This window comes from Dermacentor albipictus, unplaced genomic scaffold (assembly GCF_038994185.2).
Source record: "Dermacentor albipictus isolate Rhodes 1998 colony unplaced genomic scaffold, USDA_Dalb.pri_finalv2 scaffold_16, whole genome shotgun sequence".
In the NCBI taxonomy this organism is placed as follows: Eukaryota; Metazoa; Arthropoda; class Arachnida; order Ixodida; family Ixodidae; genus Dermacentor; species Dermacentor albipictus.
This window is the reverse complement of record NW_027225570.1, coordinates 7,136,442-7,149,345: the sequence shown is the minus strand read 5'-3', so window position 1 is coordinate 7,149,345 and position 12,904 is coordinate 7,136,442. Positions and strand designations below refer to the sequence as shown.

General features: G+C 46.5%; 1 protein-coding gene across 3 annotated transcripts in view; it reads left to right on the top strand.

Moving 5' to 3' along the window:
- LOC135901671 (angio-associated migratory cell protein) overlaps nt 1-12,904 on the top strand; it is an 85,567-nt gene that overhangs the window by 38,242 nt on the left and 34,421 nt on the right. For all 3 annotated transcript variants that reach the window (XM_065431510.1, XM_065431509.1, XM_065431511.1), the window contains one exon: nt 3,662-4,225. In XM_065431510.1, coding sequence (XP_065287582.1) covers nt 3,686-4,225 — 540 coding nt within the window. In that variant the 5' untranslated portion in view covers nt 3,662-3,685. The remainder of the gene's footprint in view (nt 1-3,661; nt 4,226-12,904) is intronic.

The window sequence follows — 12,904 nt, the reverse complement described above, 5'->3', positions numbered from 1 at the left end:
CGTTTGCTTTGTGTGGGGAGGAAGTATGCACGAAATGTTAAGATCTTGTGTAGAAGTGTTACAAAACATGTGGAGCAGCACCACTTTGATTGGAAGTCTACTAGATTGGAAAATCCATTTATGAACTATAGAATTTACGTTGTGCCTTTCACGCTGGCCTCTAATATTTAAGCAGGGATGTCCTTACAAAAATAATGTGTTTGTTACAACTGTCTAAACTATTCAGGGCACAAAAATGAGTGGAGTTCGACAATGTCTCATAGCAAAAACAGGCAGTTTTTGAAGTGAGGCTTTCTTTTCAAAACACGTTGTTGGGCTAGTTGGTGCATTGTATTAAGAAAAAAAACCAGCGAAAGAAAGACGCACTCAGGAAACATACAAGGAGACAGGAAAGAGGCTCTTCCTTCAACTTTCCCACTGCTGCTGCTGTGTGGCACACTGCTTGAGGGGGGAGGGGTGAGGGTGGTGCTGCAGAGACAAAAGGCACCACGAGGAACTCGTATGGACCTTTACACCACTTCAAATGTACGAAGTGCCCTCTTTAACTCCCTGGTCGTCGCCGCATTAGCCTCTTGACAGCTGTAATTATCCGTGACCCCCAGCAAAAGCACTGCAGAAATTGCAGAAGGAAGCCAAATAGATTGGTAGAAAGGAGGGGGAGAGGAGGCAGAAAATGGTATAGAATTGGCATAGTCATGAAATGAGTGAATAACAGGCTTGCCACTCTTCACTTGCAGTTTTGAGATGATAGGGAAAAAACGACATGGTAGGTAAGGAAATGCTACTGCTACGGACATCACAGTGGTTGCAGGCAAATGGGGTAAAGTTCAAGGTATGGTATGGTACTTCTCTATTACTGAAAAATATACACCATGCAAATTTGTCAAGCAGACAACTTACGTGTGGCATGTAGAAGCAGAGCAGCATTAAAGCGCATCGTGGGCTCTAGGTGACACTAAGGAAATGTTCATACGTCATAACAATTCTGTACTTGCCGCAGTAGCTTTGCGGCTATGGCATTGCTCGAGGTCACGGGTTTGATTCCGATTGTGGCAGCTGCTGCACTTTGACGGGGGAGGAATAGAAAAAATGTTTGCGCACTTAGATTTAGGGATGCGTTAAAGAACACCACGGTGTCAAAATTAATCCGGAGTGCGCCACTGTGCTGTGTCTCATGATGCAACTGCGATCATGTCAAGTACAGCCTCATAGTTCAATTAAAGTTTACTACTTCTGCCATGATGCGATGTATCATGCGAGGCAATGAATGTGCTCAATGTTCTCAGAGGTTATGAAGTATGGTGCACTAACACACCTCAAGCAAACACCTCTCCCTGTGTGTTCTGTATATTTTGCAGACAAACAGCAGTAGTGCACGCAAGGTAACAACATCAACTCGCAATTCTTGTGTTGGACTAAATGTTGAAGAAATTAAACATTTGCTGTCAACATTACCGCTAATTATCGTGAATCAAAGCAAACAGCACAAAAAGCTTTGCTTATATAAGATTCCCACAGTGCGTGAAGTCCGAATATTTTTTTCAATTTTTTTTTTCGTCAAAGTTATTAGATACTGGCTGCTTCATGATGATCCTCTTGGATGCATGGCAAAAGGTTTGAAAGGCATCACAGCTGAGGGTATGATGATGAGTCCTGTGGATGCATGCATGCTGAAAGTGCAGCTCCCAATAAAGGTTGCCAAGTTCTTGTGCATCAATTAGCTCACACATGTGTTCATCTTGCACTTGCACATCCATGTATGTCGTGTGCATGTATATGCTGGGTTAAAATGTGCCTCTAAACTCAATGAATATATCAAATAATTGTAAACATTGCTATCGATTAAAGTTATGAAATGTGGCTTCCCTTTGCTTTCAGATTGTTCATTTTTGCGATTAGGGATGTAGCAGTTTGGCCGCATAGTATTATTTTTTTCAGTGTTTCAATGTTGATTTTTATGGTTGCATCATGCATTGCAGTCAGGTAATGCCATGCAACCACCACAGAAAATGATGGGAAGTGTGCAGTCTTTTCTGCTGTGGATTCAGCTTGTGGCTCTGCAAGTTTTATTTCATTTCCCATTTCCTCAGTAGCTCAAGCTATTGCCATCACTGCGCAGAATTTCATGTCTGTTTTGATTTTATAGCTTCTTCATAAAGGTGTGGTGTTACTCGCATGGAACTTGACCATTAGTAAATGAGCAGACCTATTTACTAGGAAAAACAAGGTCTTTGCAAATGTGGGGTGGTTTGCAACATGGGCAGTGTTTCTAGTGATGAATTTGCATTGTTGGTTCATTGCAGTAGCGCTTGTCGCGACAGGTTAAAAGCTTGTGGGTTGTCTTTTATGTTTACGTGGTGATAAATGTTTTGTGGAAGGTACATTCTGACTTCATGCATGAACAAACGCTGCTTTAGTGGTGCGGTGCAGTTTTGTCAGCAAGCACAGCCACAGTTGAATCATGCACTGAGCTATGTGCTCAACTCAACTAGCACTTATGAGCATTAGTTCCTTGTTGGTTGAAGCACCGTTGAAGACATAGGTGCTAGTGCCGTACTTTCATTTAGGGTAAGCGTTAGAAATTTCATGAATGCTGCTTAGTTGGTAGCATTCGTTTTAGCTCCCCACTTAGCATTCTTTTTAGCTTCCCGCTTGCTTTGGACTACTTTGCTGTAGTATTGCTGGCTCACAGCCAGTTGGGCTGGTACAACAGTGGTGAGGCAGTTTGTCACTTCAGTGACCTCAAACATGCTAAAGGTGTAAGGGTAATAAGTTGTGCCTGTTGGTTTTTGTTTAAATGCATATTTAGTAGTGCAAAAAAACTGGCACAGGCTAAAGACATAAGGATGAGTGTCTGTCCCTTTCACCAAGCCCTGAACCATCCCTCGAGTTTGGTGAAATAACATAGTCTGCAGGTAGTATAAGCTGCTCTTAACATCTCGGCCAAATTTCGCTGTCGTACACAGTTCGTGGAGCTCGAAAGTGGAGCGCAGAGTCGCATTTCTCTCAAACGCTCTCTTTTCAAACAGAAGTCTGCTCCTCACTCTCTTCTGGACGCTTTATTTTGTAATAAAGCGGATTCCTGTGTGCAGCTTCTATTGGTATCTGTAATCGGCTACGCAGCATAGATACTGTGGCCGCTGCTAGATGCTGCCATGAGTCCACTGGTTAAGTGCACTGTGGCTCACTGAGGACAACCGCATTTGGCTTACGTTCAGCACAATTTAGGCACTAAAATCGGAAGTTGTGGCGTCTGCGTTAACATCCACAATGCAATTTGAACTATGCGCCACGTTGACATTTAGAAGGTGGAGTGTTGTGAGCATGCCTCACTCCGCCGTAGCCTTCGCATTGCAAGGCATTGAAGAAGGAGCAGGAGCATAGCATAGGCTGTGTTTGATTGCCAGCAAGTCCACTTCTGCTGAAGGCATTGAAGTACTTTTTGCAGCAAAGTATTTTTGAAAAAGCCTACCTTCACCTCAAATGCCTTTCTCCACTTCGATAAAAAGTGGTTCAGGGCTCCTTTAAGTCTGTCACCTGTCAGTATTTTGCTCAAGTAAACATGCATTTCAACAGATGCTATAGCATGTGTGTGTGTGCGTGTGTGTGTGAGAGAGAAAGAGAGAAAGAGACTGCCACAGCAAGTATGCCTGCATTGCAGGACGACAAGGTGGCGTTGAGGCGGATGCGCTGTGACACACCGCCTAGGATGGAGGACGTCAATGACCACGACAGCAGTGACGATGATGCACCGGCTGACATGGATGACATTGAAATTGTGGAAGTGTACGACGAAGTCGCCAGTGACCTCAGTGATGAGGGAGAAGATGCTGGCCTGCAGGGTGAAGAGCCACCGCTCGATAACGCCGCAGTCTCCTTCACTGCCCACCAGGGGTCGGCCTTTGTGTGCGCTGTGTCGGGTGACAGTCAGTACATTGTGACGGGGGGCGAAGATGACCGTGGCTGTGTCTGGCATCTGGACACAGGCGAACTGGTGTTTGAGTGTGCCGGTCATGCTGACTCGGTGACGTGTGCCGCCTTCAACCACGACTCGACACTAGTGGCCACAGCTGACATGGGCGGTGCAGTGCGCGTCTGGTCTGTCGAGAGCCACCAGCAGCAGTGGGACTTTGATGTTGGCACAGACCTCAACTGGATTGATTGGCACCACCAGGCGAACATTCTGCTTGCCGGAACAGTGGATGGCACGGTCTGGATGTGGCAGGTGGGTTCCTCCAGATGGCCAATTGTTTGTATATGTTTGTAGCACACCACCAGTGTGCCCACATACTGGTCAATCAGTGCCCACTGACAAGTGGGCGCTAAAGATTAATGCTAAGTCAGTTTAGCCTAGAGTCATATGCAAAGAAACTGTAAGGCTAGGCTTGCCTTTCTTGCAATGAAACCTCCGTGCCACTTTCTCACAGATTCCAGATTATCTCCTCATATTTGGTGCAAGAAAAGTTGTCAGTTCTCAAAATTGCAGCAATGGCCTAGAGGTGGAGGTAAAGCACCTGCCTCATATATGGTATATACTGGGCTCAAATCATGGTTCCACTGAAAACGCACTGGTTTTTCTGGGGGTAGAGATGCTCTTTCGCCTGGTGCTTGGCTACTTGTGGGGGTTCACATCTCTAAAAGGGGCCTTATACATATTTCTAAGCATGGTTTCTGGGTACCCCTTGATCATACATAGTTCAGCAGGGTGTCTACCAATCGGGAAAACCGGGAATCCTCAGGGATTTTGAGTATGGAAAAACTCAGGGAAAACTCAGGGAATTTGGGCTTCTATCAGGGACATTAGCTGTAATCTTATTGAAAGGGAACCCGAAGTCGCGATAACGCTGTCCCGAGTAACGGAGAAGAATTGTAATGAGTTGTCTTTGATTCTTCGTAGTTGGCTGGAGGAGTTGCCAGAGTACAGTCAACGAGCGATTTTCCGAACGCCGGATAATTCAGACGGCTTCACGGCACCACTACGTACCCCAGAGGGTCAATGTATAAGAATGTGTGAACTTTCGTACGCAAGAACCCTTTGCCGTCCGATTTTCCGGACTTTTTGCCGTGACCGCAGGTCCGAAATGGCATTAATAAAAGCCACAACCGCCGCCATTTTGATATCCTCGCCGCCTCGAACCGGCATACTCGCACGCAGGTCCGCTGCCAGCCGTAGCCATCACCGCGGCAGTGCTAGGCCTAGCTGCTTCGAGGTTCGGCACCAAGCGTCTTGCGTTCTGTACCATGTTTTTCATTGAAAGAATTCGCCGCTGTCAGCAATGGCACCGACACCGCCTTTGTGGTCATCGCAATTGGCTTCGAAGTTCTGAAAGCACAGCGCGCTGCATATTGCCGGTTTCCGAAAGTCAGCTTCACCTCATTACAATAATGTTACGCTGTGAAGCATAAGTGTGGGAAGGGGCAATTGTCACAGAACTCGGTATGTATTCCTTAATTATACACGCGTGCACCTGCCATCTTCTGTCACAGTACGAGCACCAATATGCCTTATAAGTGTACTGGCAGGCCTTCAGAGCTTTTTCGGTCGTGCCTGTGGTGATTTGAGCCCTTAAAGGGACCCTGAAACGATTGTGACGATTTTCTACAAACGTACTGAGTCGTTAGAGTAGATCCTTCTGATCATTAATTGACACATCTAAGTGCTACGCTTAAAGCCTATAATTTATTACAAGGTGTTAAAAATGTATGTTGCTGCCGATCGCAGCACACTGCTCGGCGAAATTTTCAGCTGCCCCTACCCATATTGTCATGTGGTAGTGATGTTAAAGAACAGTAGCAATACTGTGAAAGACAGGCTACACTTAAAGCACAACGATAGCGGCAAACAGAGTTGGTGATCGTCGAAAATCTGATCAACGGGTCAAGCGCGTTGGCTTTTATGCATCAATCGTCGAATGTTAGAGACTAATCGCTGGGACCCGCGTGTCTTCCACAAAGTTCTACACTATTCGTGTCCCGCATACATGCAATCAAATTACACAAGGTTCGGTGACCAACAGTGGATGGAACCATCGATAACATTCCAGAAACTTCCTATACATGCAGGCGCGTCCTGCGCTGCGTGATAACATTTTTAAGCGGTGAAAGATGGTCACCCCAGAAAGATAAGCATGTACGCGTGTCAATACCCCCCTCTTAAAGAGCATCGACCTGATGCTGCAAACAAACGAAAGTAATAAACAAAAACACCCGTAGCAAAGAAACAACAAACAGGAAGTTCGTCAGCATGCGTAAAAGCACTTCAGACGCACCACGTGGACCACTTCAGATCGTGCTCGGCGCCGCTGTGAATGCGAAGTGCTGTCTGGCACGACCTTGTAGTCCAGTTCGCCAACACGTCGGATGATCTTGTAGGGTCCGAAATAGCGTCGCAATAGTTTCTCACAGAGTCCTCGTCGACGTATTGGGGTCGAAACCCAAACATGGTCACCGGGCTGGTACTCACGAAGCGTCGTCGGAGGTTGTAGTGTCGGCTGTCGGTACACTGCTGGTTCTTGATCCATAGGCGGGCGAGCTGTCTGGCTTCTTCGGCGCGCTGGAGATAGGTAGCGACATCAACATTCTCTTCGTCAGTGACGTGCGGCAGCATGGCGTCGAGCGTCGTAGTCAAGTTCCTGCCATAAACCAGCTTAAACGGTGTGATCTCTGTTGTTTCTTACACCGCCGTGTTGTAAGCAAAGGTTTCGTAGGGCAGGACGGCAACCCATGTCTTGTGCTCAACGTCGACGTACATTGATAGCATGTCGGCGAGGGTTTTGTTCAGGCATTCCGTGAGACCATTCGTCTGCGGGTGGTAAGCAGTTATCCTCCTGTGGCTTGTCTGGCTGTATTGCAGAATGGCTTGTGTAAGCTCTGCTGTAAAGGCCGTTCCTCTGTTGGTGATGAGGACTTCTGGGGCACCATGTCATAGCAGGATATTTTCGACGCAAAATTTTGCCGCTTCGGCTGCGCTTCCTTTCGGTAGAGCTTTAGTTTCAGCGAAGCAGGTGAGATAGTCTGTCGCCACGATGATACACTTATTTCCAGATGTTGACGTCGGAAACGGTCCCAACAAATCCATCTCGATCTGCTGAAATGGTCGGCAGGTAGGTTCGATCGGCTGCAGTAATCCCGCTGGCCTTGTCGGTGGTGTCTTGCGTCACTGACAATCTCGACATGTCTTGACGTAACGGGCGACATCGGCGGTTAGGTTCGGCCAGTAATACCTTTCTTGTATCCTCGATAGCATCCGGGAGAAACCGAGGTGCCCAGTGGTTGGATTGTCAGGCAGGGCGTGCAGTACTTCTGGACGCAGCGCTAACGGAACAACAAGAAAGTAGTTGGTGCGGACTAGTGAGAAGTTCTTCTTCACGAGCAAGTTGTTTCATAGCGTGAACGAAGACAATCCACGCTTGAATGCCTTTGGGACAACTTCGGTGTTCCCTTCCAAATACTCTACGAGGCCTTTTAGCTCCGGGTCTGCTTGTTGCTGTTTAGTGAAATCTTCCGCCCCTATTATTCCAAGGAAGGCATCGTCGTCATCGTCGTCTTGCAGCGGGGGATCGATGGGGGCCGTCCTGAAGGGTCCTTTAAGCTAGCTAGCCAACACAACGCGTGATGGTCGCTAACGACTTTGAATGGCCTGCCATATAGGTAAGGGCAGAATATTGCTGTAGCCGAAATGATGGTGAGGCATTCCTTTTCAGTCGTATAATAATTGCCTTCCACTTTTGACAGCGACCGGCTAGCATAAGATATCACCTGTTCAAGTCCGTCTTTCCTCTGGACTAGAACCGCACTGAGGCCTAGGCTACTGGCGTCAGTTTGGATTTCGGTATCAGCGTCCTCGTCGAAGTGTGCAAGCACTGGCGGCGACTGCATCCGTCGTTTGAGTTCTTGAAATGCGTCGACCTGCGGCGTTTACCACTTTAACTCGACATCGCATTTGGTTAGATGTGTTAGGGGCTTTGCGATGCGTGAAAAATCCTTGACAAAGCGCCTATAGTAGGCACACATGCCAAGTAATCTACGCACTGCCTACTTGTCGATGGGTTGCGGGAACTTCGCGATGGCAGCTGTCTTCTGCGGGTCAGGGCGGACACCAAATTTGCTGATGATGAGGCCTAAAAAACAGAAGTGACACTTTTCTAGCTTCAGAGTAAGCCCTGATGACTTGATGGCCTCTAGTACTGCCGCAAGCCATTTAATGTGATCATCGAAAGTTCCGGTGAAGACGACGGCGTCATCCAGGTAAACAAGACAGGTCTGCCACTTCAATCCTGCTAGAACCGTGTCCATCACATGCTGGAACGTTGCAGGCACCAAGCACAGTTCAAATGGCATAACGTTGAACTCATAGAGGCCATCCGGCGTGATGAAGGCGGTCTTTTTGCAATCCTTTTCGTTGACTTCTATTTGCCAGTAGCCAGACTTGAGGTACATCGATGAGAAGTATTTAGCATAGAACAGAGTCGGCGATTGTCGAAAATCTGATCAACGGGTCAAGCGCGTCGGCTTTTATGCATCAGTCATGAAATGTTCCAGGCTAATCGCTGGGACCTGCGTGTCTTCCACAAAGTTCTACAATATTTGAGTCCCGCATACATGCAATCAGATTACACAAGGTTTGGTGACTGACAGCGGATAGAACCATCGATAACATTCCAGCAACTTCCTGTACATGCAGATGCGTCCTGCGCTGCATGATAACATTTTTAAGTGGTGAAATGTGCTCACCCGAGAAAGATAAACATGTACACGTGTCAATATGAGCGAAATCACCCATATGACGTCAGTGGGGCGAGCTATCTGATTGGCCTACCAGGGCGCGTTGTCGATAATTTTTCCAACCTTATGGTCAACAAATGATGTTCGTAATAGTTGGACTGTTAGTTGATTTGTTTTTATAAAATGAAAGTAACATAAAGCACAACAACAATTTTTCAGTACACTTTAGCACATCCGGGACAGAGCAAGTGTCATCTGCTTGTGTTACAACGTGCTCCGTCTTTGACGAGAGCTCCGCCGTCAGTGTCAGTTTGTCTTTTCGCGAGCGCTATGATTCGACTTTGTGTTGTTGTGGACTGCAAACGTATCGACTGGCAATTTGTCAAGCTGCGACAACGTACTCAACGACACTTCAACGACAACGTTGCAGTGCACTGGGTATGTGCCGCTTTTAAATGAGCGCCTTCAACACCAACGTTTAACGAGTTGGAGCAGCGGTAAAGTCCCGGAAATGTGGAATCTGCCAACACCATTCCCATCCCCAAGCCAGGCAAGCCGCCCAGCCTCGATAACCTCCGCCCAATTTCGCTCACATCGTGCGTGGGGAAAGTTGCTGAGCACGCAATCCTAAACAGGCTTTCACGCTACATGGAGGACCACGACATTTACCCACACAACATGATCGGCTTCAGGGTCGGACTCGCGACGCAGGACGCGGGACATGAGAGCCATACTAGGTCTAGATCTGGAAAAGGCATTTGATAACATTCTTCACTCGTGCATTTTAAACACAATCTTGAGCGTAAACCTGGGGAAGCACTTTCATTCCTGCACGAGATCTTTCCTGTCAGACAGAGAAGCCACCCTTGAGATCGGGGACCTGACTTCAGGCATGATCAAGCTGGGGTCTAAGGGGACGCCACAAGGGTCAGTCATATGCCCAACCCTCTTTAACCTCGTCATGATTGGTCTATCCCGGACACTCTCTGCTATTGACGATATCAGTCATACCATATACGCAGACAACGCTACCATCTGGTGTACGGGAGGTAGTGACAGACAGGTAGAGACGGCCCTGCAAGAGGCGATTGATGCCACCGAGAGATACCTTGAGTCCACGGGCCTTCGGTGCTCACCGCACAAGTCGGAACAGCTACTTTATCGACCCAAGCGCAGAGGCCCGAAATCAAAGAGATGGAAGCCACTCGCCGAATGCGACATAAAACTGCGCACAAAAGATGGAGGCTATATTCCGAGTGCGGATGCTATCCGGATTCTCGGCATGATGGTAGAGTCAAGTGGTTTAAACAACCAGACAGTGCTGCGACTCACTAAGAAGATGGACAATGCCATCAGACTAATCAGAAGAGTGGCCAACCGGCAGCAAGGCCTTGGAGAAGATAATGTCATGAGATTGGTACATGCATTCGTAATGTGTTATTTCACTTGCGTCGCGGCCATGCACAACTGGCAAAGATCGGAGAGGGATAAGCTCAATGCGTTAATCAGGAAGGCAATCGAGAGAGCTCTCGGCCTTCCCATATACACTCCCACGGAACGCTTACTTCAACTTGGCATGCATAACACGCTAGAGGAAATAGCGGAAGCACAGGAGAGGGCCCAGTTTATCAGGCTATCTACCACACAAGCTGGAAGACACATCTTACAGGAGCTGGGCGTTCCCTCCAGCGTAATCAAAACAAAGTTCTGCAGCATCCCTCGAGAGCAGTGGGACCGCATCACTGTCGCGCCGATCCCACGAAACGTCCATCCAGAACACAAGGTGGGAAGACGTCGGGCGCGCGCTAAGGCTCTACTGGAAAAGGCTCTACTGGAAAAAGCGTGACGCCGGGGGTACTGACAATCGGGACTGTCCTTCCTCGTACACCGAAATTACTAAGCACTTTTACTTGGCTCGTAGGATCTACCCCCTCCCACATTGCAAACTCAATAGACCTCAGGCTTTGACACTAAATTAGGACGGCAAGCTGGGCGAGTTGGTGATTGAACATGTTCCTGTGGGTGGGCAGCGCGACCCGGACAAAGGACGAAAGGAAGTAAAGTGTTCGTGTTGTGCTCGTGTTGTGCTGTGTTGTGTTGTGTTCGTGTTGTGCTGCGCTCGTGTTGTGTACTTCCTTTCGTCCTTCGTCCAGGTCGCGCTGCCCACCCACAGGAACATGTTTGACACTAAGGCTTCTACAGACGGGGGCATACTCAAACCCCCTACTTCTTCACAAGATGTACCCCGAAATTCAGACGACAAATGCATGTGCACTATGCAATGACTTAGCGAACTTACCTCACACGCTCTGGCGATGCCCCGCGTTACGCGGCGATGAAAGTAACACTTCTTCACGCTGGGATGCTGTCCTACGCAGCCCCAACCTCAAAGAACAGTTATGGGCTGTCCAACGGGCCCGCGACGCAGCGGAGAGGCTCGGCCTCTCTGTCCCGACGTGGGAGCGGCCCGCTGCGCGCTAGGGCGCGCCCTATAGGACCCTAATAAAGTTTTTTATCCATCCATCCATCCATAAATGACATTACACAACGTAACCACAGCGCAGAGTATATAACTTAAGCAGATGATGCAACACATTTTTTTTTTGCCGTCATCGTTAGAAACTCCTCGAAGTAATATTAATGAAGCTCTCCGTGATCTACACAAGTGTAGTATAATAAATTTGCTTGTATTTAACATAGCTAAAACAAAAGGTATTATCTTCACACCTCGATAGTCCCCTGCAGCACCTACTTTGAATTGACTCAGTAAAGTCACTTGTTGTAGTTTTCCAAAAGCATCTGTCTTGGGACATCCATCGCATGACAGTAGGAATTCTGGCGAAATTCAAGTTCCACTTTCCAGCAGCTGTCAAACTTCGTATTTATAATGCACTATTTTTTTTTCACTTTTAAATTATTGCTGTCTAGTGAGGGGCACAACCATGCTAATGAACCTGAATCAGCTGCTTATATTACAAAGGAAAGCACTTCGTCACATTGCATGCGTTGAAAAAAACGCGCACACAAAGCCTCTATTTATAAAATACAATCTTGTAATTGTGCATAACTTGGACCCTTTAAATCTAGCCAGAAAATATGAATACGATTCAGACGGACCTCTACAAACACTTTCGGGGTTGACACCACTCGCAAGGTCTTATAATTCACGCAGTGATGATATCTGGAAAATACCCTTTACACGCGTTATGTTAACAAAAATGCTTTGTCACACGCTTCCAAGATGGTAAATGAATTTCATCAATATGGAATGAAATTAGAAACAACTGGGAACTGTGCAATCGAGGCATCTTTTGTTGTGAAAAATTTATGAATTTCTTTTGTGTGAAAGCTACACATTATGTGTAATTTTATTCCACATTTCCTAATTTTTTGGCAATGTTAATATTGTATAAAGCACCGATGAATTTGTTGTGATGAATGCCTTAGGAAATTATCATTCTACAATGTGTACACACATTTGGTATTTCCACGCTCTCACTGTATGCCATGTAAACGAGGGCTTGAAGCTTCTCAAGTGGATAGATCCACTTTTTTTAGCCCTCGTCTTCCACAAAGAACAGATTTGTAGATGGAATAAAGCTTTTTGATTGATTGATTGATTGATTGATTGATTTGTTTATTGATTGATTGATTGATTGATTGAAGTTCTGATGTGATTTATATGCTTGAATGTTCCTTGTGTACGAAACTATACATTGGTGAAATGGGACAATCGATTATTTATTTATTTATTTATTTATTAGTTACCTGCATCGCCCCGTAGGGCATTACAGCAGGGAGGTTACAAATTTGAATCAATACATCAACAAATTAGTTCAATGCGTGGTAAAAAGCATCATTTTCTGTAATATATACAATGGTCGATGGCAAACTGTTCCAATCTCGAACAGTCCTAACAAAAAAAGAATAACGGAAGACGTCACCCCTACAAGAAAATTCCCTGACCTTCAAACAGTGGTCAAGTCGCCTAGATATATAGTGTGGTGCCTGGATATATTTATCGCGGATTATGCCTGTTTTAGAATAATAAATATCGTGGAAAAATTTTAATCTAATATGCCTTCTACGATCCTTCAGCTCTTGCCATTTAAGTTTAAGTTTGCTTTCTGTCATGCTAAGCTGCCGGCTATAATTACCAAGAACAAATCTAACTGCCCTA